Here is a 22355-nt window from a genome sequence, read left to right as displayed (position 1 = left end):
AAAAATAAAAATAATGAAAAAAAGATCTTATCTAAGATTTTGATCTTAATTTATTTACATAATTTATTTAACATCTTTTTTATACAATATCATTTCATATTCTGAACATTCTGTCGTTGTGCATCATATTCTATTGCCATTTACTTTTTGATTCAGCAAATTTCTATGCCCGACACAGATCAACTTTTCCGTAAAGCACTTCTTCCTACAGCATTGGCGACATAACTTGTGATCACATTTAAAGCCCTTGATAAAAACAGAAAATTATAATTAATATACATATAGTTTACAAATAACTTTGATAAAAAAAAAAAAAAAAAAAAAAAGAGACTCGACATACTAACCACAGGATTTGGGCAACCCTGGCAAAGAGTAGTTGACCTATACGGACGCAGCGTTATTCGTCGTAACTTTTTGAAATGTTTATGAGATATTTGATTTCCTTCCTCATCCTCATATTTTCTTTTCACAGATACATTTTTCTACAATGCGTTCATATGAAATAATATTTGATTATCATTAAAAAACCAAAAATGCGATAAAAAAGATAAACCAATAATGTAAAATTCTTATGAACGACATAAAACTGACCATTTCCATTTTCTTTGCCTCTATTTTGTCTATATGTTCCTGCGGTGAATCACGTACATAGGACTGGCATAACCACGGGGGTAAGTTCAAGTTGTAATCTAAAAAGCAAAGAAAAGGACAAAAAAGAAAAAGGATTACGTAGAAATTATTCTAAAGGGATTAAGATAAAAATTATAAATAAAACGATCTAATAAATTTACCACTTTTTTCTTCGTACCACAATCGATTGCCCTCGTGATACGGCTGATACCGATCCCTTAAATTTTCGACAACTCGTCTGAACGATTCCATAGTGGAATTCGTAGCCAGGTTATCCCTTTCCTCTTTGTTTTCTGCTAAACAAAGTCTACTCTCTAGTTAAGTGCATGCTGCACGCGCATTTTCAAATTCATATTCATTTAATGTTATGTATCATTATGTATGATGATAAAATAGAAATTCTGCGGATGATATTAAAAATGAGATTAAAAATACAAATGTAAAACCGATACGTACATGCGTTGGAATAGTTTGAACAAATGGCCTCGTATGTAAGAAGCTGGTGCTGGATAGATTTCTACGAGGTCTAAATATTCCAAGGCTGGTTCCCAACAAGGTGGATAACAAGATTCGAATATACATGGATTGTAAAGATTGCCTACCGCTGTCATAACTCCTTGAACACCGGTTTCCAAAATACATCTATCGATATCTTGCAGACATTGTATATTGCCGTTTGCCAATACTGGGATTTTAACAGCTTCTCTATGGAAAAAAAAAAAAAAAAAAAAAAAAAAAGAAAGAAGGGAAAGTGTTATAAGAGTAATACGTTCGTTAATCTTTTTATTAAAAACAAGAAGTAATACCTAACGGCTTTAATGTGACTCCAAGATGCTAATCCCGTTAAAGGACCCTTTTGATCCCTCGTACGACCATGTACAGTGAGCAAACTAGCACCAGCATTTTCGAGCATTCGAGCATATTCAATCGTCTTATCTATATCTGGAAATACTCGTAGCTTGCAAGTAAGGGGTATGCGAAGTCCCGTGCTCACCGTATTGACTGTAAATTATCGATAATGCCATAACGGTTCATTTGATTTTTATAATATAAAATGAATATATTGGGTTGGCAATTAAGTGATTGCGGATTTTGTCGATAGATGGGCTTTACACTTTCCGTAATCACTTTGTTGCCAACTCAATAAATATATAAATCTATCGGTGAATCATTTTTTTTTTTTTTTTTTTTTTTTTTTTTTTTTTTTTTTTTTTTTTGATAACATATACGAATACACACAAACATACAAACGCACACACACACCGATCGCTCGAAGAAGATCCCAGTCGTCCTGTAAGAAAGCACCGTAGCGTCCACGCTTTGCAATTGCTTGGGGACAACCGATATTAATGTCTATGGCATCGCAATAAGGTTCTGCCAAAAGCGCTGCTTCCAGCAAAGTGTTTGGATCGTTGCCACAGAACTGAAGGAAAATAAAAAGAGGATATATTAACAAAACGATGAAAATAATACGTCATAATGTTTGGTATGATTTAGTATAAAAAAAAAAAAAAAAAAAAAAAAAAAAAATCCAGCTGACCTGTACAACCAAGGGTCGATCCTCCGGTATACTGATAAGAGCTTCTTTCCTATATTTTGGATCTCTTAAAAAAACCGAAGAATGTAGCATGGGCGTGTAACATAGTTGCGCACCGTGACGTCGAGAAAGTAGTCTCCATGCCAACTCGCTTGCATCGACCATCGGTGCAACAATATATCTCGGTGAGCCAAGGACATCCTTCCAAACGTTTATCTTCTCGGACTTTGTCGAACTTTCATCGTTCTCGTTCATATTCATTGTCTGAAAAAAGGAGAAAAGAAAAGAAAAAAATAAAAAATTATATATATCGAATGTGCATGATAAATAAGACAACAATTCTTTATTCTCCTTTGTATTTTTTATTTATCTTTTTATTATTATTATTATTATTATTATTACTATTATTATTATTATTATTATTATTATTGTTATTAATATTATCATCTTTGTTTCTTGCTTTTGTTTGAGTATTTAAAGCTTACCGAAATTTAGATCATGTGTGCTGCTTTATAACCGATATTCTATAGAGCCTTGTAGGAAGGGCAATAAACGGGCACACCGTCAAAAGTTTGCATGTCGCAGAACGATAATGTTGCGCTTGACTATTCGTTTTAATACATGTTCCCGGAAGGAGGAACCTTAGCAAGGATATAATATTTTCATTGATGGTAATCGGACAAGTTTATGTCTTTCTATTTTTTCTCTATCATCTTCTTCTTCTTTTTTTTTTCTGCTAGCATGTACCAGCCTGTGCCATTTTCTATATCAAAATATTATCTAAACGTCGAACATTAATGTTCTGTGAGATAGATAGATCGATTGATCGATCATTCGATTGATCGATCATTGTCGCGCGTTCGTTGCAAAATGTTGAACCTTAACCTCTTCGAGATTGAAAAAACGTGTCGAAAAATATTGAACTTTTACGGCGGTGAAAATTTATTGTGAAAGGCGCGTTATATCTGAATTTTACGCAAAGTATTATTATTTTAACATTATTTTAGAAATTCGTAAAAAATGGAAATATAAAATTGAAATAGCCTTGGATTATGTTTTAACGACGAGAAAATTGCTTAACGATTTATATACGATTTTCGTTAATTTTACGATATTTATAATTTTATATCAAATTCATGTAATTTTTGAAAATATATATATATATATACACATATGTGTGTATACGTATGTATATCATTTACTATGCAAATAGAAATACAAAAAGCACGTTTATATATTCGAAACTTTTCATTCGAGTAAGATCACAGTCATATCGTAACCTTTAGCCGATTTTCTACATTTCTATTTAAAATACGAAGATATTAAAATCATACTAAATTGTACTAAAATCTCGATTATTTTACACTAGATTAATATGATTTTACAAATTTCAAAATATCATCCCTACGTATTCATCAATAATCTATATCATGAAATAGATATATCGCTCGTATTAATTATATTTAAAATATCTAACTTATAGTTTTTTTTTCTTTTCTTTTCTTTTTCCTTTTTTTTTTTTTTCCTAAAATCTAATTTCTGTGTTGGTACGATTACAATAACAAAAAAAAAAAAATGTCGCATCTGGCAACCCTGACGCAAGCAACCCTGACACAACCAATAGCGATTGGTGATCTTACTCTTTTTATTTAAACAAGCTTTTCACATTGGACGATAAAGTTGAAAATAAATAAATAAATAATAAATTAGAATCACTCGGGAATATTCGATTTTACGCGTTGATAAGTCGAGAACGAATATTCCGTTTTCCACATAGTGGAAACGAAAACTCTCGGTGGTGTTATTTATGTAGACACACGACGCGTGCACGCATATCATCGAAGAATCCCCTAAAGCGTGTGTGGTTTGCTTCGTAGCAGATCGATTTACGAAGAAAAGCAGAAACATTTCTCTGCGATTGTTTCTCCAAAGAAATTCCCATAAGAAAATTCGAGTTTCTTTCGAATACGATATTACGTTATCCGTCCATCATCAAGCTTTTCAAATAACAGATAACAATGGCTTCGCCATCGAATACGCGGGTTCTATGTAGATATAGAGAAGTATTACAAAAGTCGCGTTTCTCTGCTGCTACAAACGCGAAAGCGTAATTTTTTTCAGATTTATTTCTCTCTCTCTCTCTCTCTCTCTCTCTCTCTCTCTCTCTCTCTCTCTCTCTCTTTCTCTCTTTCTTGCTTTCTTTTCTTTCGACGATATTTCATTTAAATCCTCAAAATCTTTCTACTCCTTTTTTTTTCCTTTTTTTTTTTTTTTATCACGATTTATGTATACGTCGATCAATCTTGTAACGGCGGAAAGGCAAAGTGATTTGATTGAGGTGGAGAACGCGGAGAAGCTGGTTTTGAGAATTCCGATTCTGGAATGGGTGATAATTGAGCAGATTGAGCAAGCCGAGGACCCATTTTGAATCTTGGCCTTTTCCGAAGGGAGGATCTTCGAGCTCGAAGATGAGATTGATGATTATTCCTCTTGGAAATAGATGATATCGTTCTTATGGGCGGTGGTATTACCATTGGCGATGTTACAATCGCCGTAACTGTTGAAGGAGGCACGGGTATCAGATCAGGACCGATTTCATCGGTGACGATCTCGTCGATCGACGAAATTCTGGCTGTTCTTAGATCCAAAGGTGGTAATTTATTGGACGGACGAGACGAGGAAGCGAAAGAAGATTCCTCCGTCGTATCGTTTTCATTTTCGAGTCGATTTTCGAAAGTTGATACGCTCGTTTCAACTACGTTATTACCTTCCTCGCGATCAACAGAGGGTGCTACTCTGTTCCTTCTTTTCGTTCTATCCGCATTTTCCGCATTAATAGATCGTTGACGAGAGTTCTTTTTAAAACGCGTTCGAAGAAACGTTCTTATTCTTCCGATCGTACCACATGTCCGTCTCTCCTTAGGCGTGGTACTAGTACTAGCAGACTCTGTACTATCCTTGCGACACCTCCTCGATCGAGTTTGCTTATTACGTTCGAGTCTCACCGAAGATATAGGATTTACAATGGAAAAACAGCAAGAGACTGGCGAAGGAGTGGACGATTTGAAATCTGGCGATTCAGCGACAGCAACTGCGACGTTTCCAGTCCAAGAAGAAGAATTTTTACGATGCTTTTCATTGTTATCCTCGCCAAGAGTTGATCGAGAGGATAGCTCGATCGAAGCACCATTAGAATTGGTCTCGTAAGTGAAACAAAGACGAAAATTATTTTTTCGATTTCGTCCTAAAGACATATCCTCCGATCGATCGATTCCATACTCCGTGTATTCCTTCATACCATTTCTTTCACGCGAGACGACCTCCATGGAGGCGTCTACGCGTGAATCACAGAAACGATATCTCGCAGGTACATTGACCCTGGCGCAAAAGGAGGGACAATTCGTGGTATTCGTTGCTAAGTCAGTTTTACCGACTTCCAATTTTCTTTCCCTCTTGTTTCTAACGTATTCGTAAGTGGTTAAGCCAAGATAAGCTATGTAACCATGGAAGAAACAGAGATGTATCAAAAGAATGGCCGCTATTGCCGAAAGTATGCCTATCGTCAGGATGACAAGAAGCGTGCCGGTACCGGGTGGTTGTTGTATCGGGAAAACGGTCGAAGGTAAACTAGTAACATTCTCCATCGTCGCATTCGACCGGCGAATTTCTCGATGAACGTTGAAAAGGAATAACTCGGCGATTGATAAGGCTAACACCGAAAGAGATGACAGTATAGCCGATATCAGACAAGCCAAAAATAAAGGATAATTCCTAGCCCCTATACAATTATTCAACCACTTGCAGTGATGATCAAATCGTACTACGCACTTGTTGCAAATCGAACAATGTTTCGTTCGGTCACCGGTCGTTGTTATGTTACAAAGATGACACCGGCCATTCTCGATAACGTGAGGATGTTTCTTACGATCGAATTCAGGCACTACAAGATTCGTTGGTCTTGCTCTAACTCTCGGATCGGCCGGATCGAGAAGAAGGACAGCGAGATGAAAAAGCAGGTGAACGAGGAAGATGGTGGCCAGGGAGATCGAAAGAAGTGGACGCAGGCCAAACGGTTCGAGCAAAGGCGTTGACACAGCGAAGGTGCCGCTACCGATGAACAACGATATCGCCCAGCCGGCCACTTGTTGTGGATGTAAAGGTAATTGGAGACCGTGTACGCGTCGAAATCTTCGACGTTCCGGTGCTATCGGGCTCTCCTCTACCGAGCACCAACGCGATATTATACCGCTTGCCGTGTTCGGCCAGTTTCGCATCGCGTTTGTCGCCGAGGGCGACAGCCATCCTCGTACCGCCTACCGCGAACTTCCGAGATAGTCAACTTACGCCACCCCACAATACCTTCGAAGGCGCAAGCGCTCTTTGAATCATTTCGAATGCGTCTGGGTTGCGTCCAAATGCGTCTCTATCTTTCTCTATCTCCCCTGGACACTCCTCCTTCTTCATATTGCTCGTTCACTTTTCCCAAGATCTTTCTCGCTATAATCGATCATTTTTATTTGTCGACTTCCTGAAAATACACTTTCTACCCGTAAAAATAAAAAAACAAATTATCTTATTGTTTATTTTCTATTTTTTCAATGGCACGTGTTAGGAAGACAATTACTGATCGTATAGCAATAACGATGCTTGTGCCATGCTCTTTCTCTCTCTCTCTCTCTCTCTCTCTCTCTCTCTCTCTCTCTCTCTCTCCCTCTCAATCGCCCTCTCTCTCTCTCTCTCTCTCTCTTCAATGAAAACCATATGGTCGTATAATTTTATGATTAGGATTAATAATTAACTCAATATTCGTAGGAAAAAATTTTCCTTAAGAATTTTTTAACATTCTAACATATTCTTTAGCGCGATAACGAATATTATTTTCTTTTAGGAGGAATATACGTATGTATGAATATAACGGACTAACCTCACTATTTTCCTTCGATTGTTATTTCCAATGGGAACACTTACTTGCTCTCACATTAAATATTACTTTTCGTATAAGAATGATCTTCCTCAATTCTATTAACTTAATATCTTAAACCTTTCCGACACATTAATTGTCTCCGATACATTAATTCATGCAATTATAAATTTCTCGTTATCGCGTACTGACATAAAGCAGCCATGTCGGTTTAGAGACAGGCGCATACACATTTCAACCACAATCATGATTCCCTAATCAAACTATATCTTTATTTTTTTTTTCCATCGTCGTCGGTGAGTATAAGTCTTTAATTTGATATAATGTTCGAATGTTCAATTGATAATAATAACAATTAGTATCTCCTAAAAAAAAATTAATATTGCTAATAAATAAGTAGAAATAGAAATGTTCTAGAAAAATGACACAAAGAAAAAAAAAGAAATTAAAGCATTTGATTTTTTTTTTCTATACGATCACCAATCATAGAAAATCTATTTTTACAATCGACCAATCGCATACATCTCATTTTTAGAACAGTCGCTGATAGAAACAAGCATTTATTTCGACAAGATGGTAGCTGCCGCAAGTACACGCTGATTTTGGTTAAATTTTTTTTATGTGAATAGTTCAGTGTATTTTCATTATGCTAATATGTATAGATTTTTGAAAAAAACACGATACGTATCGAATATTAATCTTTCATCAAAACAATCATCCATAAATCAATTACCGTTATGTTCTTTTTGTAAGATCTATCATTGGAATGCATCCTTAGGTGTGTATATTGTTTCAGAATATAACAATAAGAAAGAATATAACACATATATATATTTATAATATTAATCCCTTGATATACAAATAAAACGGAATTTGATGTGTTCAAAGAATAGTATTTAATTTGGCTCAACTGCATAGTTATATGCAACAAGTTATGTGTAAGTTTAAAAACAGAACATTTTATTTTGAAATTTGCATTGCTATATAACATTTAATCAGGTTGATATATAATGTTAATGGACGATAATTAAGTAACATTATAAAATAATAAATTAATAGTTCTATAAAGGTACATGAAATGAATGAAGTCTCTCAGATATCATTGTATATCAAGGGATTAATGTCACGTTGTAATTTTTATTTTAATTATTAATTAAAATGTTGACATTATGAAAAGAAATCGTATCGAACAACAATGTCTTATATTGTTCCATATATTATAAATTGTTATTTGATTACATTAAAATTATTCATTTAAATAATTTATTTTTAAATTATTTTGAAATAATTTTTTTTTATATCGACCAAATTGAAATGTTTCTCTATGAAAATATTTCGTTTTCTTTCAGCTATATGGTTTATAAATAAATGTTATTTTGGCACAAAAGTAAATGATGCAGAGGTACGTGTTCCTATTAAAAAGAAGTCTAGAATAAGAAGAAAATATGTTGAATTGCTTGAAGGTAACATTTTTTTTTTTTTTCTATAATTTATAATTGTCTTCTTTTATGAGAGAATTTTATCTCATTTTATTTATATATTATTTATTATAGTAACGGAAGAACTTACAAGTAATAAAAAAGCTGCTGTAAAAAAATTAGATGCAGCTTACCTATCTACTTTAATCAATCAGTCAGATGTATCTTTAGATAAGTTGAATAATATAAGTGACAATTATCTTCATGAGAAAGATAATAAAGAAAATATAGAAATGGTACTATTAAGAAATAGTATTATTAATATAACGAATGATAAATCTAATAACTTATCGTATTGTATAAAGTTTTTTTACTTTTTATAAATATTACTTTTATTTTTTTTTTTTTTTTTTTTTTTTTTTTTTTTTTTTTTTTTTTAATATTATTTGTTACTTATTATTTTTACATTAAATTTATGCATAGAATAATAAAAATAATATTAATTTTATTGTTAATAATGTCAATGTAATACATCATAATATATTTAGAAAGATTACATAAATGTTTCTACTGATGTTACAACGTTGGATAATTTGAAGAAAGATGTAGATGAAGGAAGTATTTATGAAAATCTGAATAAATTGAATATAAGCTATTCAGGAAGTACATATGATACTTTATACAATAAAAAGTCCTCTATTTTAAACGAATTAAGCAATAAAGAATTTGAAGCAGAAATTGAACATAACATTAAATCGGATATATTCAAGTAAGTTTTTTTTTAAAGAATTGCAAAATATTCAGTAAATAATTATAAATAATATTTTTTACGAAATAGTTATGAACGATATCTTTTTATACAGAAGTAAAAGTGAAGAAGATATATCAATAAAAAATAAGTTACAAATAAAAAATATAGTAAAAAATAATGATACTCGACGGAATATTATAAAGGTATCTTCAAAAAAATATAAAAAGATGGAAGCAATGGATCTAAATGGACAACTTATATTAACACAAATAGATGTTTATTTAGCTTGTAAAATGTTTGGAAAAGTGCAAAAATTGTTAAAAATTTTAAAAAATAAAATTAATGATATGTCACATATAATACATAGGGATGCTTGTAATATTATCCTTGAATTTTATTCTTCAGACAGAAACCTGACAAGATTTTTACAAATATATAATTATATGATAAATAATTCTATAATTCCTGATCCACAAACCTATGCAGCTGCTTTTGATATAATTAGCACGATGAAAAATAAAAAACATCAATCAGGTAATTTAAGTGTGTTATTCAATATGAGATGGAAATACTATATATTTTTATACTTTTAGACTTATTTAATAAATTCGAGTCAGATATGATCAGTAATGGTATATCGTTCCATGATATTTTTAATATGTCAAAATTCACATTACATCAACCAAAAAATATTTTGGAAACGATACGATTTTTTCGACCAGAATATCAACCAGAATATTCTATGCCTCAGATGTCATATAATTGTAAACTTTTAAATCGTATTAATGAAATTAATTCACGTGAAAGTCCAGTAGAAGGTTTATTATCTCTTCAAGACTTAAAGAATTCTTTAATGATGCAGATAAATCAAGAAAATCGATTTATTGTACCTATAAAGAGTGTTGAAAAATTCGATTCACCAAATGATGATACAGTTTCATATTGTGTAAGTAATTATAAAAAGTTATAACTTGACATAAAATCCTTAAATTTAAGATGCTATAAAGATTTTTGCTTTTCAATACAATATTATCTAAATACATTTGTTTTTTATTTACTCTTTATCTAATATTTTATTAGAAACAAAAATTAGCTGATTTGGAATCTTCTTGGAGGGAAGTTGCTTCGAAAGCTTTTGAGAAGAATCTGAAGTACTTAGAACAAAAAGAACATGATTTAAAGTCTTCAACATTAATTCTTTATCCATTTTTAAAGGTTCTTCCAACAGAACGATATATAAATATTATCTTACAAGAAATAAGAAATTTGTCAGATAATTCTGAATCCTTTACTCTACCACTTTCAGTGTTATATGTAAATATAGGATTCTTAGTTTATAGGGAATACGAGGTATGTATATTATTTTTATTATATAAACATAAATTTAATAAATTCCTTATATGCTTATATTAATTATAGATATATACTAAGAAAACTAACGGTGTTATGGATAAGGTAATTGATATTTATGATAAGTATTTAGACTGGTACTGTCAAACTACTCCTTCAAATACTGAAAAAGGTGTAAATAGTCGTATTGCATGGAGTAAATTTATACATGAAAATCAGCATTATGGTGCTTCCTTGGATAAGGAATCTATACAATGGCCTTATATTGTGTGCATGAATGTAGGGAAATTTTTATATCAGATTATCATAAATGATATCAAAATTAACACAGATTCTCATACAGCAAATCCATCAATGTGTGAGAAACCAGCTTTTTATACATTATTCAGAACTAAAGGAAAAAACCTGATAGAACAGGTTTGTTCATAAATGAATCTATATATTTATATCTTATATATTTATATCTTATCTCTTATTTTCCTTCTTAAATCTTAAATAATAATGTTATTTTTATTCAAGATTAAGCCTCATCCTAATTTACATAAGTTGTATAAAGATACACAGTCAAATACATTAATATTTGAAGCACCATTCCTACCATCTCTATGTCCACCACGTCCTTGGGTTTCTGTAGATTCTGGAGGATATACATTTTTAAAGACAAATTTTGTGAGAATTCCATATTATGCGGTATGTCTTCTATTGCAAACAACTTCAATTTTTATTTTATATTAAATAGATTGGAACTTCCTCAAGTATTATGCAATGCAAAATGTAAATATAGATTTTGTATAATTTAGAAAGCTAAACAATTACAAGCATTGAAGAGTACATCTCCAGAACAACTTTTCCCAGCATTTGATAATTTGAATCAATTAGGATCCGTACCATGGAAAATTAATACTGACGTACTCGATATCTTAATCAAGGTATGTATCGGAATAAAAAATATAGTTCGTAAAACAATAAATTTTATATAAAATTTTCATTAATTAGGTATTTCAAGATGGTGGTTCAGTGAAGTTAAATGTACCAGAATCGCCTTCCATTTTATTGCCTGTAGAAGATACGACAGAAAATATAAATATAAAAAATAACAGTTGTATTTCGAAGACAAAACTGCAGCTAAAAAAAAAGAAAGAAGAAATGTATTCATTGTGGTGTGACTGTCTTTATAAACTATCTGTTGCAAATCATGTACGTTTTTTTCTATATTTTTATGATACAAAAGAAGAATCTCTTCATTGAAATATAAAGATAAAAATAGATATATAAGAATAATAATAGTTTATTTTTTTTAACAGTATCGAAATAATGTATTCTGGTTGCCACACAATTTGGATTTTAGAGGAAGAGTATATCCTATACCTCCTCACCTGACTCATTTAGGATCAGATTTAGCACGTTCAATTATGATATTTGCTCAAAAGAAACCTTTAGGTCAAAATGGCTTGGATTGGTTAAAAATACATACTATTAATTTAACTGGTTTAATGAAACGTGCAAATGTTAAGGACCGGCTTAAATTTGCAAATGACAATATAGATAAAATTGTGGATAGTGCAGAACATCCCTTGACGGTATGTTTATACTAAGAAATAATATCATAAAAATCGCGGCTTTTTTTTTTCTTTTTTAAAATTACATTTGTCAATTAAATAAAATAATATTTATTTATCATAGGGTGATATGTGGTGGGCAGAATCAGGTGAGCCTTGGCAAACATTGGCATCATGTATAGAAATAACTAAGGCTCTAAAATCTCCGAATACAGAAAAATATTTATCTGGTCTTCCAATACATCAAGATGGAAGTTGCAATGGTCTGCAACATTATGCTGCACTCGGACGAGATCAAAGTGGAGCAGAAAATGTTAATTTACAATCTGCTGATACACCGCAAGATATTTACAGTGTTGTCGTTAATATGGTAAATAATATATAAATTAGAATAGTTGAGAACATAATAAAAAGAAAAATCAGATTTTTATTTTAAATATGTGATTTAGGTTGAGGATTTAAGATCACAAGATGCAGAAAATGGTGTATTAATTGCAAAAATGTTAGAAGGACATATAAATAGAAAAGTTATAAAACAAACAATAATGACTACTGTTTATGGTGTAACCAGATATGGTGCTAGATTACAAATCTTGAAACAATTAAAAGGTAAGTGTAAAATACTTACTACTATTTGTAAGAATTTTCAGGAGAAGCATAATAAAATACTTATCTTGTTATTACATAAGATTTAGAGAATTTCCCACAAGAACGTTCTTGGGAAGGAAGTACATACCTAACTTACAAAACATTTGATAGTTTACGAACAATGTTTAAAAGTGCAAGAGCAATTCAAGATTGGTTCACAAATTGTGCATATATTATTTCAACGATATTTGGTGAGCCTGTTGAATGGATTACACCTTTAGGATTTCCAGTTATACAACCATATTCTAAATTTAGAAAATTCAGGAATCAAGCAAATAAAATAGAGTTAGTACATAGTGTTACATTGATTTTTACGAGAGAAGTTATATTTTTGAAAATTTTATATTTTAATGCATTTTTTTCCCTATTTACAGGAGAGTAGATACTCTTAAACAAAAAAATTCATTTCCTCCGAATTTTATACATTCTTTGGATTCTTCTCACATGATGCTTACTAGTTTATTCTGCGAACAAACTGGCATGACATTTATGTCAGTACATGATTGTTATTGGACACATCCTTGTACTACAGATCTAATGAATAAGGTAATTAATTGTAATAAACGTGTGAACATATTAGTCTTATAATGTTAAGATTTTCTTTTATAGATTTGTAGGGAACAATTTGTTGCCCTCCATTCAGAGCCTATTTTGGATAATTTTTCAAAGCATCTTCATGAAAGATATTTAAAGAAAAGGTAATTAACATTTTTGATGCTATAATTTTATATTGACTTTAATAAATAAATAAATCAATTAATTAATTATTTTCAGCAATCCTTTATTGGATACGTTTAGTGAAAAAGAAATAGAATATATAAAAAATAATTTCAATTCTGTACCAGAGAAAGGTTCGTTCAAACTTGAGAATGTTTTAAACTCTGTATATTTTTTTAGTTAATTACCTCAATCTACTCATAACTAAATCAGAATATAAAATGTACTATATTAATAATGTATTTCTACTTTCATTATTTTCATATAATTATAGACCATTATGATAAAAAAAAAAATCATGTAAAATATGCCATTTCACAGAATTAAAGTATTAAAAAAAATAATATGAAATTAGAAAAAAAAAAAAAAAAAAAAAAAAGAAAAGCGAAAAATGAAATATTCATTTTTGTCCTATATTATTGGCTTTCATATTTTCCCGAAGATATATTGTTTGTATTAAATGTTTATATACATTTAGAAAGACGTAGATGGCGTTGAATCTTGGTACAGTATTTACATAGACTATGCTCTATACGTTCAAAAATATTTAGAGGTTTATGTTGATGGTGTTTGGTGTCTCAGTTAACTGCAGATAATGACGAAGTTAATTTAAATTTCAGTCAGTGATGCTTTCCGCTAGGTGTTTTTAAGATTTAATTCTATATATTATTCAAGTATTATTAAATTAATAATTCACCGGTACATAAAAATTTATATAATACGCATTTAATAACCTAATATCTAAAAATGGCCGATAAATTCGTTGAGAATTCAGAGGAAGATAACTCCGTTACAATGCTCGATGTTCTCCAGGAAGAAAGTCAATTGGAAGAAGATGCATATGCAGTCTTAGGTGCATCCGATGATAGAAATTGTACTTATAACAAGGTATGATAATTATATTTATCAAATTAACATTTGACGACTCGTAGGAATATTGCGTTACATTATTTACACGTCACACATCATGTATTTCGACGTACTTGTTATACAACATTTTAGAATTGCATTATCTAAAAAAAAAAAAATGGAGTATTGAAAAATACGCCACATTACAGAAGTTCGAGATTACAGGGATATATTAGACAGGCACTATATGCCTGCAAAACATGCAGTTCGCAAAAGAATATACGTGCAGGTGTTTGTCTAGCATGCAGTTTTCATTGTCACGAAGGACACGAGCTTGTTGAATTATATACTAAAAGAAATTTTAGATGTGATTGTGGAAATTCTAAATTTGGAAACAAGGAATGCAATTTGGAGAAGGTAAAATATCTGTAATGGATTGTTAAAAAAATATAACAAAGAAAAAACTATGAAAAGCAGATAGTAAACATATTTTCTTTTCACAGTCCAAAAGTACAATGAATATTGAAAATATGTATAATCAAAATTTTGATGGCGTTTATTGTACTTGTGCAAGACCATATCCAGATCCTGAAAATGAAAACAATGATGAAATGTTACAATGTATAATATGTGAAGATTGGTATCATTCTAAGGTTAGACATTGTTAATACATTGTTTTACTAATCATAAATATAATTATTAATAATATTCATTGTTAAAAAAATTTTTATCTATCTATTTTATCTAGCATTGATTTGATATTTGTATTGTTCAGCATCTTGGGAGCAAAGATGTACCTGGGGGTGACTCATATGAAGAAGTGATATGTGCTGATTGTATGAAAAAACATGACTTTCTTTGGAGATATGCTACAAAATATTCAAGTAAGTCAATCATTATTAATACTTTATATACTGTAATTAATAACCCAAAATATTATTATTTTAGCAATACAAAATTCTACTATATCATCTGAAAAGGGGGAAGAAATATTGAATGTTGAAAATCTTCCAAATGGTTGTACAATGCCACAAAAAAGTTTATCAGGTGTAACAGGTAGCTGTTTTTGGTTAGAAGGATGGAGAACTTCTCTATGCAGTTGTGAATCATGTAAAAAGGTATAGTTTTTTTTATTTTATCCAAATGACCTATTACAAAAAAATTAGTAAATTTTTGAAGTGTTCATAATGATTTTTACAATACATATCATTTTTTTAACAGATATATAAAGAACAAGATATATTATATTTATTGGATCCAAAAGATAGTGTGCAGGCTTATGAGGAAGCAGGTAAAATAACTAAGCGAGAATCACAGTATGAAAAAGGTATGAAGGCTCTTGCATCCTTGGATCATGTACAGCAATTAACTGCAATTGAAGGTAAGTAATATTTATCCTTATATTTTATATAACAATACATTGTATATAATATGATGTTAACAGAATACAACAATTTGAAAGAAAGACTAAAGGAGTATTTACAAAAGTTTGCGGAAAATAAAAAAGTCGTTCGAGAGGAAGACATTAAAGAATTTTTTTCAGAAATGGAGTCAAAGAAACGTCCGAAAGTTGTAGTCCCAACGTATTGTCGTTAAAATAAAACATTTCTCTTGTAAAGATTAAATCAACAAGATTTTTAACATTCTAATTAAACGTAAGAGATCTTTAGAAAATATAATTGATGTCAGAAGATCTGTCAAAAGAAATATAATTAATAAATAATAATTTTTCTTTTTTTATATTAAACAGACAATTTTATTTTCTTTATTTTTAAGAATATCATAGAGATATTATCATACCAATAAGCGTAGTATGATTTTATTCATTTAATTTTTAACCATACCGATCGAACAATGAGGAAGGCAATAATAAAATCGCCTAATAGGTAACAATAAAAAGGTTATCCTTTTAAAATCTATAAAATTTCTAGATATGGATAAAAAAAAAAAAAAAAAAAAAAAAAGCATAAAAAGTAATATTCTACAAATAAAATATGCCATAGGACGAATGAAGAAAAAGCAAGATTAATAAATAATGAACATAGTATTGGCCATCTTTATTAATTAATTTTCTTATCATTCATTATTTTGTTGTTTTATAAATTGATTTTGAACATATGAAACCACTGTTATTATGTAATTCCAAAGGTAAGACTACTATCGGTTCGTTACAATTTGGTTTGTCCGTATAAATAGACCATGTTTTTTCAATACAGTCAAAAATTCCTGAAATAAAGCAAAGAAAGAATAAAGAAAAATTATTAAAGAAATGCGTAATTATGAAAGTTAAATATCAAAGAAATTTACCAGTAGCGATCGTTTTTATATAGTCGTCAGGATTTATATCTTGATAAACTTTATATTCAGAATCCGTTTGATCGCTAAGAATGTCTAATACATCTTGAAAACATTTAGGTGGCGGATGTTTACAAATTGCTTCCATTCTATGTATACTACTATCTATTATCAAACCTTTTACTTCCGGAATTTTCAATCGTAAGTATCTGAAATAAATCGTTATTGAATTTAATGGCATTCATTATTTCATAGAGATTTCGACGAGAAATTTCTTACTTGTTACAATGAAAGATATGTTCACCCGGACTTGCAGTTAATATTGCAAGTTGCGATTGAGTTCCGTTGGCTTCGACAGGTCCAACTTCAGCGTTATGAAACATTCTATCTCCTTCTTGCATGAGAAAAGTCATATTTACAGAAAATCCTTCTGCTGCGCCGTAACCTTCATTTCTTAAAATCTCTTGTGCTTCCACATAATTTTCAGCACCGAGAAGAGCGCGAGTAATGAAATAACGTGCTATAATAAATATTATTGAATTATTGAAACTTTTATAAATTTTTGATTTTCGCATCGCATTTGAAACGTAAAATATTAAAATGTTGAATACATTATGCTCTTACGTGTTTTGCCAGATCTAAGAGTAGCCGCGCTGAGGGTATTAATAGTGAAAATTAAACCATGATGGTTATAACCCATGGTATATCCTGGTAAAAAACCAGCATAACTTAATGACATAAATTTCTCTTCTTTGTAACCATCTTCAATAACATGAGCGCTTACAAGGTACCAATAGTTCAAGGTTTCACTCAAGGCGTCTTCGTTATGTCCAAGGATTTGCTGTTCATTTTTACAAGTCAATTTTTAATATCATTTTAACAAGTAACATCGAAGATAATATACGAAGAATTGTTGAGAAACAGAAATAATAATAATAATAATAATAATAATAATAATAATAATAGTAATAATAATAATAATAATAATCTGTTTTCTTACTTGTCCTGGTTGATTACAAATGATAGTTGAACATCCAACAGGCAGTGTATTTCCAGATGTTTCATCAACGACGTTTGGCAAAATATCATCTAGATGCATTAGGAACAACTACGAATGGTAAATAATTAGCGTCAATATTTGAAATCCTTAGTAAGTTAATGAGAAATGTAAACCAATGTACATAAAACTCGATAAGGAACTAGAAAGGTAAACGCAATTATATTGTTGATTAGATAGGCTGCAGCTAATTGCGTCTTCGTAATATTTCGTCAAAGTCTAAATTTTCAATTTGAATGATCAAATTAAAAATATATCTATTTTTAAAACATATCACTTTTATATTACTGAATTATCGGTAAACTATATACATATATACACACACACACACACATATATATATATATATATATATATATATATTGCATATAATTCACTAATGAATAATAAATAATAACTAATAAATAATAAAACAATGACAATATTTTAGTAGATAATTCAAACCAATTATGGAGTGTATTAGATAAAATAATATAAAAAACTGAATTTTTTATGCAAAATCACCTTGTAGAAAGGAACATTGGCACCTTCCGCGGTCCCCTGAATTTCTCTGATATATTGAGGAAATTGTTTTCTTACACATTGTAAAGTATCCTCATAGACCTTTCTACCTTCATCGGTATCATATAATTTCATATAATTTTCATTGAGCGGTCGGTAAGCTTCGATATGATCTTGAATTAATTTGCTGAATGTACGTCCCTAGAAAAACAACAGAAAAATGAAAAATATACCCAATTTACTATTACAGTTTTTGAGGAAAAATATTTTCGTTGAAGTAACAACAAGAAAATTAATATACATCATTTAATCCTTAATATATATCATTGTTTTAATATTAATAATATCAAAATAATGATATTTTATATATTTTCAATATTTCACGACAAATTTATGAAATTTGAAAATTGTAGCAAAACATTATAGTTTGTGCGAATGGAACACTAAGATAATATCTAAATTATTAGTTGTAAGTTAATTATACAAAAAGATCATTGATCGATCGTACAATGTCTTTGTTACGCGTTCGATATTTAAATTCTTATGATTTCTTGTAAATCCGGTATTTACATTATTTCTTTTTAACATGAATGTGTCATCTAATGTTCTTGCATCGTAAAACATCTAAAGAATAGTGTTATTTAATAGTAGTGATTCAGTGCTATCTAATCGCCTTCTGCAATAAATCCTGTTGTAAAAAAAGAAAAAAAAAGAAATAAATAAAAGATGGTCTATTTCAATGCAAGAATCATGTTGTGCAATTCTAACACAAATCCACAATAAGGATTATCATTAAATTATGTCATAGAAGAATAATAATTTTTATCGTTAATTAAGAACGAACATGTAAGTTTATCAAAGAGATTGGTTTGAATAGTTATACATAATATACCTTCTATTTTTTCGCGTTCTTTGATAAAATCATAAGAGAACGTAATAAAAATATTGTGAGATTAAAATGAGATCTTGGAAGTCTGGTATTCATTTCAATATATTATCTTGCACACACACACACACACACACACAAACGTTCTCGTCTTATCGAAGGTTTATTTAATTTTTTTTTTCTTTTGTTGCACCAAATCGTTTATCTTTTGATCAGTTTTTATTATTTATCTGAACGACAATCAATTTTTCACGGACAATTAATTCTCCGTGTGTGACGCTCAACAAGTTATTTTGCTTTTCACAATTTACTCGATCGTTCGTATCACAATATTTGCTTGCTTGATATTGTAATATTAACTTGACATATCTGATAAGGAAAAATCAAATACAACAATGTCACTTGTAATTTATTATTATGTAATAATTTATGTAACGCAAATTAGGCCTAATAAATAAATAATGAGAGATAAAATGAAATAATCGATCGGGTATATGGAGAGATAACTTCAATGAAATTTCAAAATTGGATCTTAACAAAAAGAATTTTTGTTCCCCTTTGTATTAAAGTAAAACATGTACACAAGATATGACGATAATGATATATTTCGTATGATATCATGTTTTCTTACTTTCTTTTTATCTTTTATCTCTTCTTTTTTTTTTTTTTTTTTTTTTCTTTCCAAAAATTTCATTATTCAAATTTATATCACGGCAAAGTCTATGCTATACAATTCGGACTTTGCGGTCGTAATGTACAAAAGTTATACGATTAACGTAAAAATGCATTATATGTTGTTGCAGGTCAACGATCTATTCATTATCGTATAAGAATCTAAAAAATATTATTAAATCTACATATGTATATATTTCTCTGTGTTCATTCGTGTTTATCAGATGTTAAATAAAAAAGAAAAAATATCTAGAAATGATTATTGAGAAAGAAGTCAAACATGATTATCGAACATAATTACCATATATACATATATTATATTGAAGAAAAATGTAAAGAACTTACTATGTCGAATCCAATATCGTAATAAGTTCCTCTAACGTGAATAATTGGTACAGCGTTTCTTCTACCAATGCCTTTCGTTTCTTTACCGTTTTCATGTGGTTGCTGCATTTCTGAAAACTGAAATTAATTTGAAACGAGAACATCTTTGAGAATAATTCTTATCAACGTCATCGCAATATGTTAGTTTCATTATCGCGTGTTAATGATCACTAAAATAAATAAAAGATGTATAAGTAATTGCTTTTTATAAATAAGGCGTTACGTCTGGCTTTAAGATAAAGAGAAGTTATAACGTATAATATAATACTATGGATAATCCAATATACTATACATACAAATGAGAATGTATGTTGATAAACACGCAACCAAACGCTGTTATTGATCCAAGTACTTTTTGCTTTTATTAATTCTTTATTTTTAATTAATGAGAACAGTTACGTCGTACGTTTTACATACGATAATATCCTTGCTTACTTTCTCTCTATCTGACGAGATTTCACATTTTCAAAAAGTATCGAGAAGTCAAAATTTACTCTCGTGCTTGCTTTTTTTTAGATCTATCAAATTTTGATTGATCGCATTATCAAATTGAAATTAATTTTAAATTTCAAGTTACAATTCTAAAGGAATATATATATATATATATATATATATATATATATTTATATGTGTATAAGGCATATAAATACAAAAGAATCGATACAATCGATTTTTCAGTCTTCCTTGATGTCCGAATAAACAGGACAGTAGTCACGAAACTACGAACGATAATTTAACACATTCGATTTTAGCGATTTCAATTAGATAAACGATTTTTATAACGATGTATATATTTTTATCAAAAAAGAAAGAAAAAGTAATAATAATAATAATAATAATAATAATAATAATAATAATAATAATAATAATAATAAAAAAATGAAAAGCCTGTAGAATTGAAAAGAGATTGGGCGGTCCTGTTGGTCTTCGTAGAACGAAAAAATTCATAAGCGACAAGCCATTTAATTATATATTTACCATTTGGAAAAAAAATTTTGAAGTTAAGAAAAATCCTTAAATTCCGTAGGGTACTTAAACTTTCAAAGTTTCAAAGAACGAAGAAAATCGAGCGAGTTTCTAATGAAGGAGGAACGACGACGATGATCGTTTTGCGACTGTCGAGTACTGGCTACTTCTACTCTGCCAGGAAGACTGCTAAGCGTGTAATCTAACTATAAGTTCTATCGACTTATACCGACTTCCACGCCGCTACCAGTGGCACGAACAATCCGGCCAGGTAAGAAAAAGAATTCTGTCTATACTTGCTTCGTTGAGATAACCTTGATATTTACACGTGCATACGTTCGTTCTCTAAGAAATCAAAGAAAATGATCTTTGCGAAATTCTTATGCGATAATAAATTGAAAATAATCAGTAAATATAGAACAAAAATAACAACGAATTTTTTAATATTATTCGTTAATTAATTAATTATTCCATTTCGTTTTTAATCATCCGATTGTTCATATTGATTTCGATGAAGAACAAACGATGGAAATTCATTTGCAATCTTACCGGTTTTCCTTCTCGTTATCCTTTCCTTCGCAATTTCATTATGAAATTGCTCACCTACGTCAAATTCCTACCAAATTTCCGTTATCTCGTATTTCAAATTGATATTAAATTGGATAGAAATTAGAATCTCGTTACTTCTATTAGCCATTGTGGTGAACCGTCACGTAATATTGAATTATCTAATCGAACCTCCTATAGATTATTATCGAACTTATCGGATTTGAGATTTATTTTTTTTTCTTTTTTTTTTCTTTTTTTTTTTCTTTTCTTTTCTTTTCTTTTCTTTTATTTTTATCTCTACGCGTGTCACTTCCGAGAAAATCCGTAATTATGTTCGCAACATTATTTCGATATATGCATATAGTTATGCATATACATATGCATATACATATATATATATATATATATATATATATATATTATATATATGTATTTATTACTCTTCGTACCTGGTATTTTTTACCGCATGATTTACATCTTAATAAGTCATCCATTGTTCCAAAGTTTTGCCCTCTCCGAAGTAATTTGCGATTAACATTGATTGTACGTATTATTAAAGTTTTATTGTTCGTTGTAATGTCTAAACATTATATTACCAAATCGATTAGATAAAAAAAGGAAGAAAAAAACAAGAAAAAAAGAAAAATGGAAAGCCCCCTTGTGTG

At 29.9% G+C, this 22355-nt stretch overlaps 4 protein-coding genes across 12 annotated transcripts; 2 read left to right on the top strand and 2 right to left on the bottom strand.

Moving 5' to 3' along the window:
- Window positions 1-32: 32 nt before the first annotated feature.
- LOC124952639 (tRNA-dihydrouridine(16/17) synthase [NAD(P)(+)]-like) lies at window positions 33-7324 on the bottom strand. 4 transcript variants are annotated; one of them, XM_047502797.1, is made up of 10 exons: window positions 7092-7324; window positions 6527-6695; window positions 2171-2431; window positions 1870-2053; window positions 1437-1632; window positions 1087-1335; window positions 792-937; window positions 592-689; window positions 345-482; window positions 33-246 (listed from the first exon to the last, which is right to left on the bottom strand). In XM_047502797.1, exons 2-10 carry the CDS (start codon window positions 6629-6631, stop codon window positions 124-126), a joined length of 1500 nt encoding a protein of 499 aa, XP_047358753.1. In that variant the 5' UTR covers window positions 6632-6695; window positions 7092-7324; the 3' UTR covers window positions 33-123. The 4 variants fall into 4 exon arrangements, with proteins under 4 accessions (XP_047358753.1, XP_047358754.1, XP_047358755.1 ...); XM_047502798.1 differs by having other exon boundaries at window positions 1894-2053; window positions 7092-7323; XM_047502799.1 differs by lacking the exon at window positions 6527-6695 and having other exon boundaries at window positions 7092-7323.
- Window positions 6142-13770, top strand: LOC124952634 (DNA-directed RNA polymerase, mitochondrial). Of its 4 annotated transcripts, none has more exons than XM_047502781.1 (18): window positions 6142-6326; window positions 8438-8551; window positions 8642-8802; window positions 9055-9275; window positions 9370-9791; window positions 9851-10203; window positions 10338-10607; window positions 10677-11024; window positions 11127-11297; window positions 11408-11536; window positions 11604-11804; window positions 11912-12187; window positions 12291-12536; window positions 12616-12775; window positions 12856-13099; window positions 13189-13360; window positions 13424-13512; window positions 13589-13770. In XM_047502781.1, the coding sequence occupies exons 1-18, from the start codon at window positions 6197-6199 to the stop codon at window positions 13713-13715; spliced, it is 3834 nt and encodes a 1277-aa protein (XP_047358737.1). In that variant the 5' UTR covers window positions 6142-6196; the 3' UTR covers window positions 13716-13770. The 4 variants fall into 4 exon arrangements, with proteins under 4 accessions (XP_047358737.1, XP_047358738.1, XP_047358739.1 ...); XM_047502782.1 differs by lacking the exon at window positions 6142-6326 and adding an exon at window positions 7637-7866; XM_047502783.1 differs by lacking the exons at window positions 6142-6326; window positions 8642-8802 and adding an exon at window positions 7726-7866.
- Window positions 13771-14084: 314 nt separating this feature from the next.
- Window positions 14085-16127, top strand: LOC124952641 (putative E3 ubiquitin-protein ligase UBR7). 2 transcript variants are annotated; one of them, XM_047502805.1, is made up of 7 exons: window positions 14085-14419; window positions 14606-14797; window positions 14884-15033; window positions 15156-15264; window positions 15329-15498; window positions 15602-15761; window positions 15825-16127. In XM_047502805.1, exons 1-7 carry the CDS (start codon window positions 14279-14281, stop codon window positions 15974-15976), a joined length of 1074 nt encoding a protein of 357 aa, XP_047358761.1. In that variant the 5' UTR covers window positions 14085-14278; the 3' UTR covers window positions 15977-16127. The 2 variants fall into 2 exon arrangements, with proteins under 2 accessions (XP_047358761.1, XP_047358762.1); XM_047502806.1 differs by having other exon boundaries at window positions 14086-14419; window positions 14590-14797.
- Window positions 16128-16405: 278 nt separating this feature from the next.
- Window positions 16406-21350, bottom strand: LOC124952640. Of its 2 annotated transcripts, none has more exons than XM_047502804.1 (8): window positions 21154-21350; window positions 20137-20246; window positions 18237-18434; window positions 17676-17783; window positions 17300-17516; window positions 16955-17195; window positions 16688-16884; window positions 16406-16606 (listed from the first exon to the last, which is right to left on the bottom strand). In XM_047502804.1, exons 2-8 carry the CDS (start codon window positions 20242-20244, stop codon window positions 16464-16466), a joined length of 1212 nt encoding a protein of 403 aa, XP_047358760.1. In that variant the 5' UTR covers window positions 20245-20246; window positions 21154-21350; the 3' UTR covers window positions 16406-16463. The 2 variants fall into 2 exon arrangements, with proteins under 2 accessions (XP_047358760.1, XP_047358759.1); XM_047502803.1 differs by having other exon boundaries at window positions 20137-20253; window positions 21154-21349.
- Window positions 21351-22355: the final 1005 nt, after the last annotated feature.

The sequence above is a fragment of the Vespa velutina genome, chromosome 10 (assembly GCF_912470025.1).
Source record: "Vespa velutina chromosome 10, iVesVel2.1, whole genome shotgun sequence".
Lineage (NCBI taxonomy): Eukaryota > Metazoa > Arthropoda > Insecta > Hymenoptera > Vespidae > Vespa > Vespa velutina.
Note: the sequence above shows the minus strand (reverse complement) of the source record. Positions and strands in the feature narration are given on the sequence as shown.

Coding starts and splice junctions, on each gene's coding strand:
- LOC124952634 (XM_047502781.1), top strand. CDS start 6,197: ATGGTGGCCAGGGAGATCGAAAGAAGTGGACGCAGGCCAAACGGTTCG. Junction 10,608..10,676: donor TAGTTTATAGGGAATACGAG/GTATGTATATTA, acceptor TATTAATTATAG/ATATATACTAAGAAAACTAA. Junction 11,298..11,407: donor TGAGAATTCCATATTATGCG/GTATGTCTTCTA, acceptor TGTATAATTTAG/AAAGCTAAACAATTACAAGC.
- LOC124952639 (XM_047502797.1), bottom strand. CDS start 6,631: ATGAAGAAGGAGGAGTGTCCAGGGGAGATAGAGAAAGATAGAGACGCA. Junction 2,432..6,526: donor GAGCGCTTGCGCCTTCGAAG/GTATTGTGGGGT, acceptor TCCTTTTTTCAG/ACAATGAATATGAACGAGAA. Junction 247..344: donor AGGGTTGCCCAAATCCTGTG/GTTAGTATGTCG, acceptor GTTTTTATCAAG/GGCTTTAAATGTGATCACAA.
- LOC124952641 (XM_047502805.1), top strand. CDS start 14,279: ATGGCCGATAAATTCGTTGAGAATTCAGAGGAAGATAACTCCGTTACA. Junction 14,420..14,605: donor GAAATTGTACTTATAACAAG/GTATGATAATTA, acceptor TCGAGATTACAG/GGATATATTAGACAGGCACT. Junction 15,265..15,328: donor ATATGCTACAAAATATTCAA/GTAAGTCAATCA, acceptor TTATTATTTTAG/CAATACAAAATTCTACTATA.
- LOC124952640 (XM_047502803.1), bottom strand. Junction 18,435..20,136: donor ACGATATTGGATTCGACATA/GTAAGTTCTTTA, acceptor TTGTTTTTCTAG/GGACGTACATTCAGCAAATT. Junction 17,784..18,236: donor CCAATGTTCCTTTCTACAAG/GTGATTTTGCAT, acceptor TACCATTCGTAG/TTGTTCCTAATGCATCTAGA.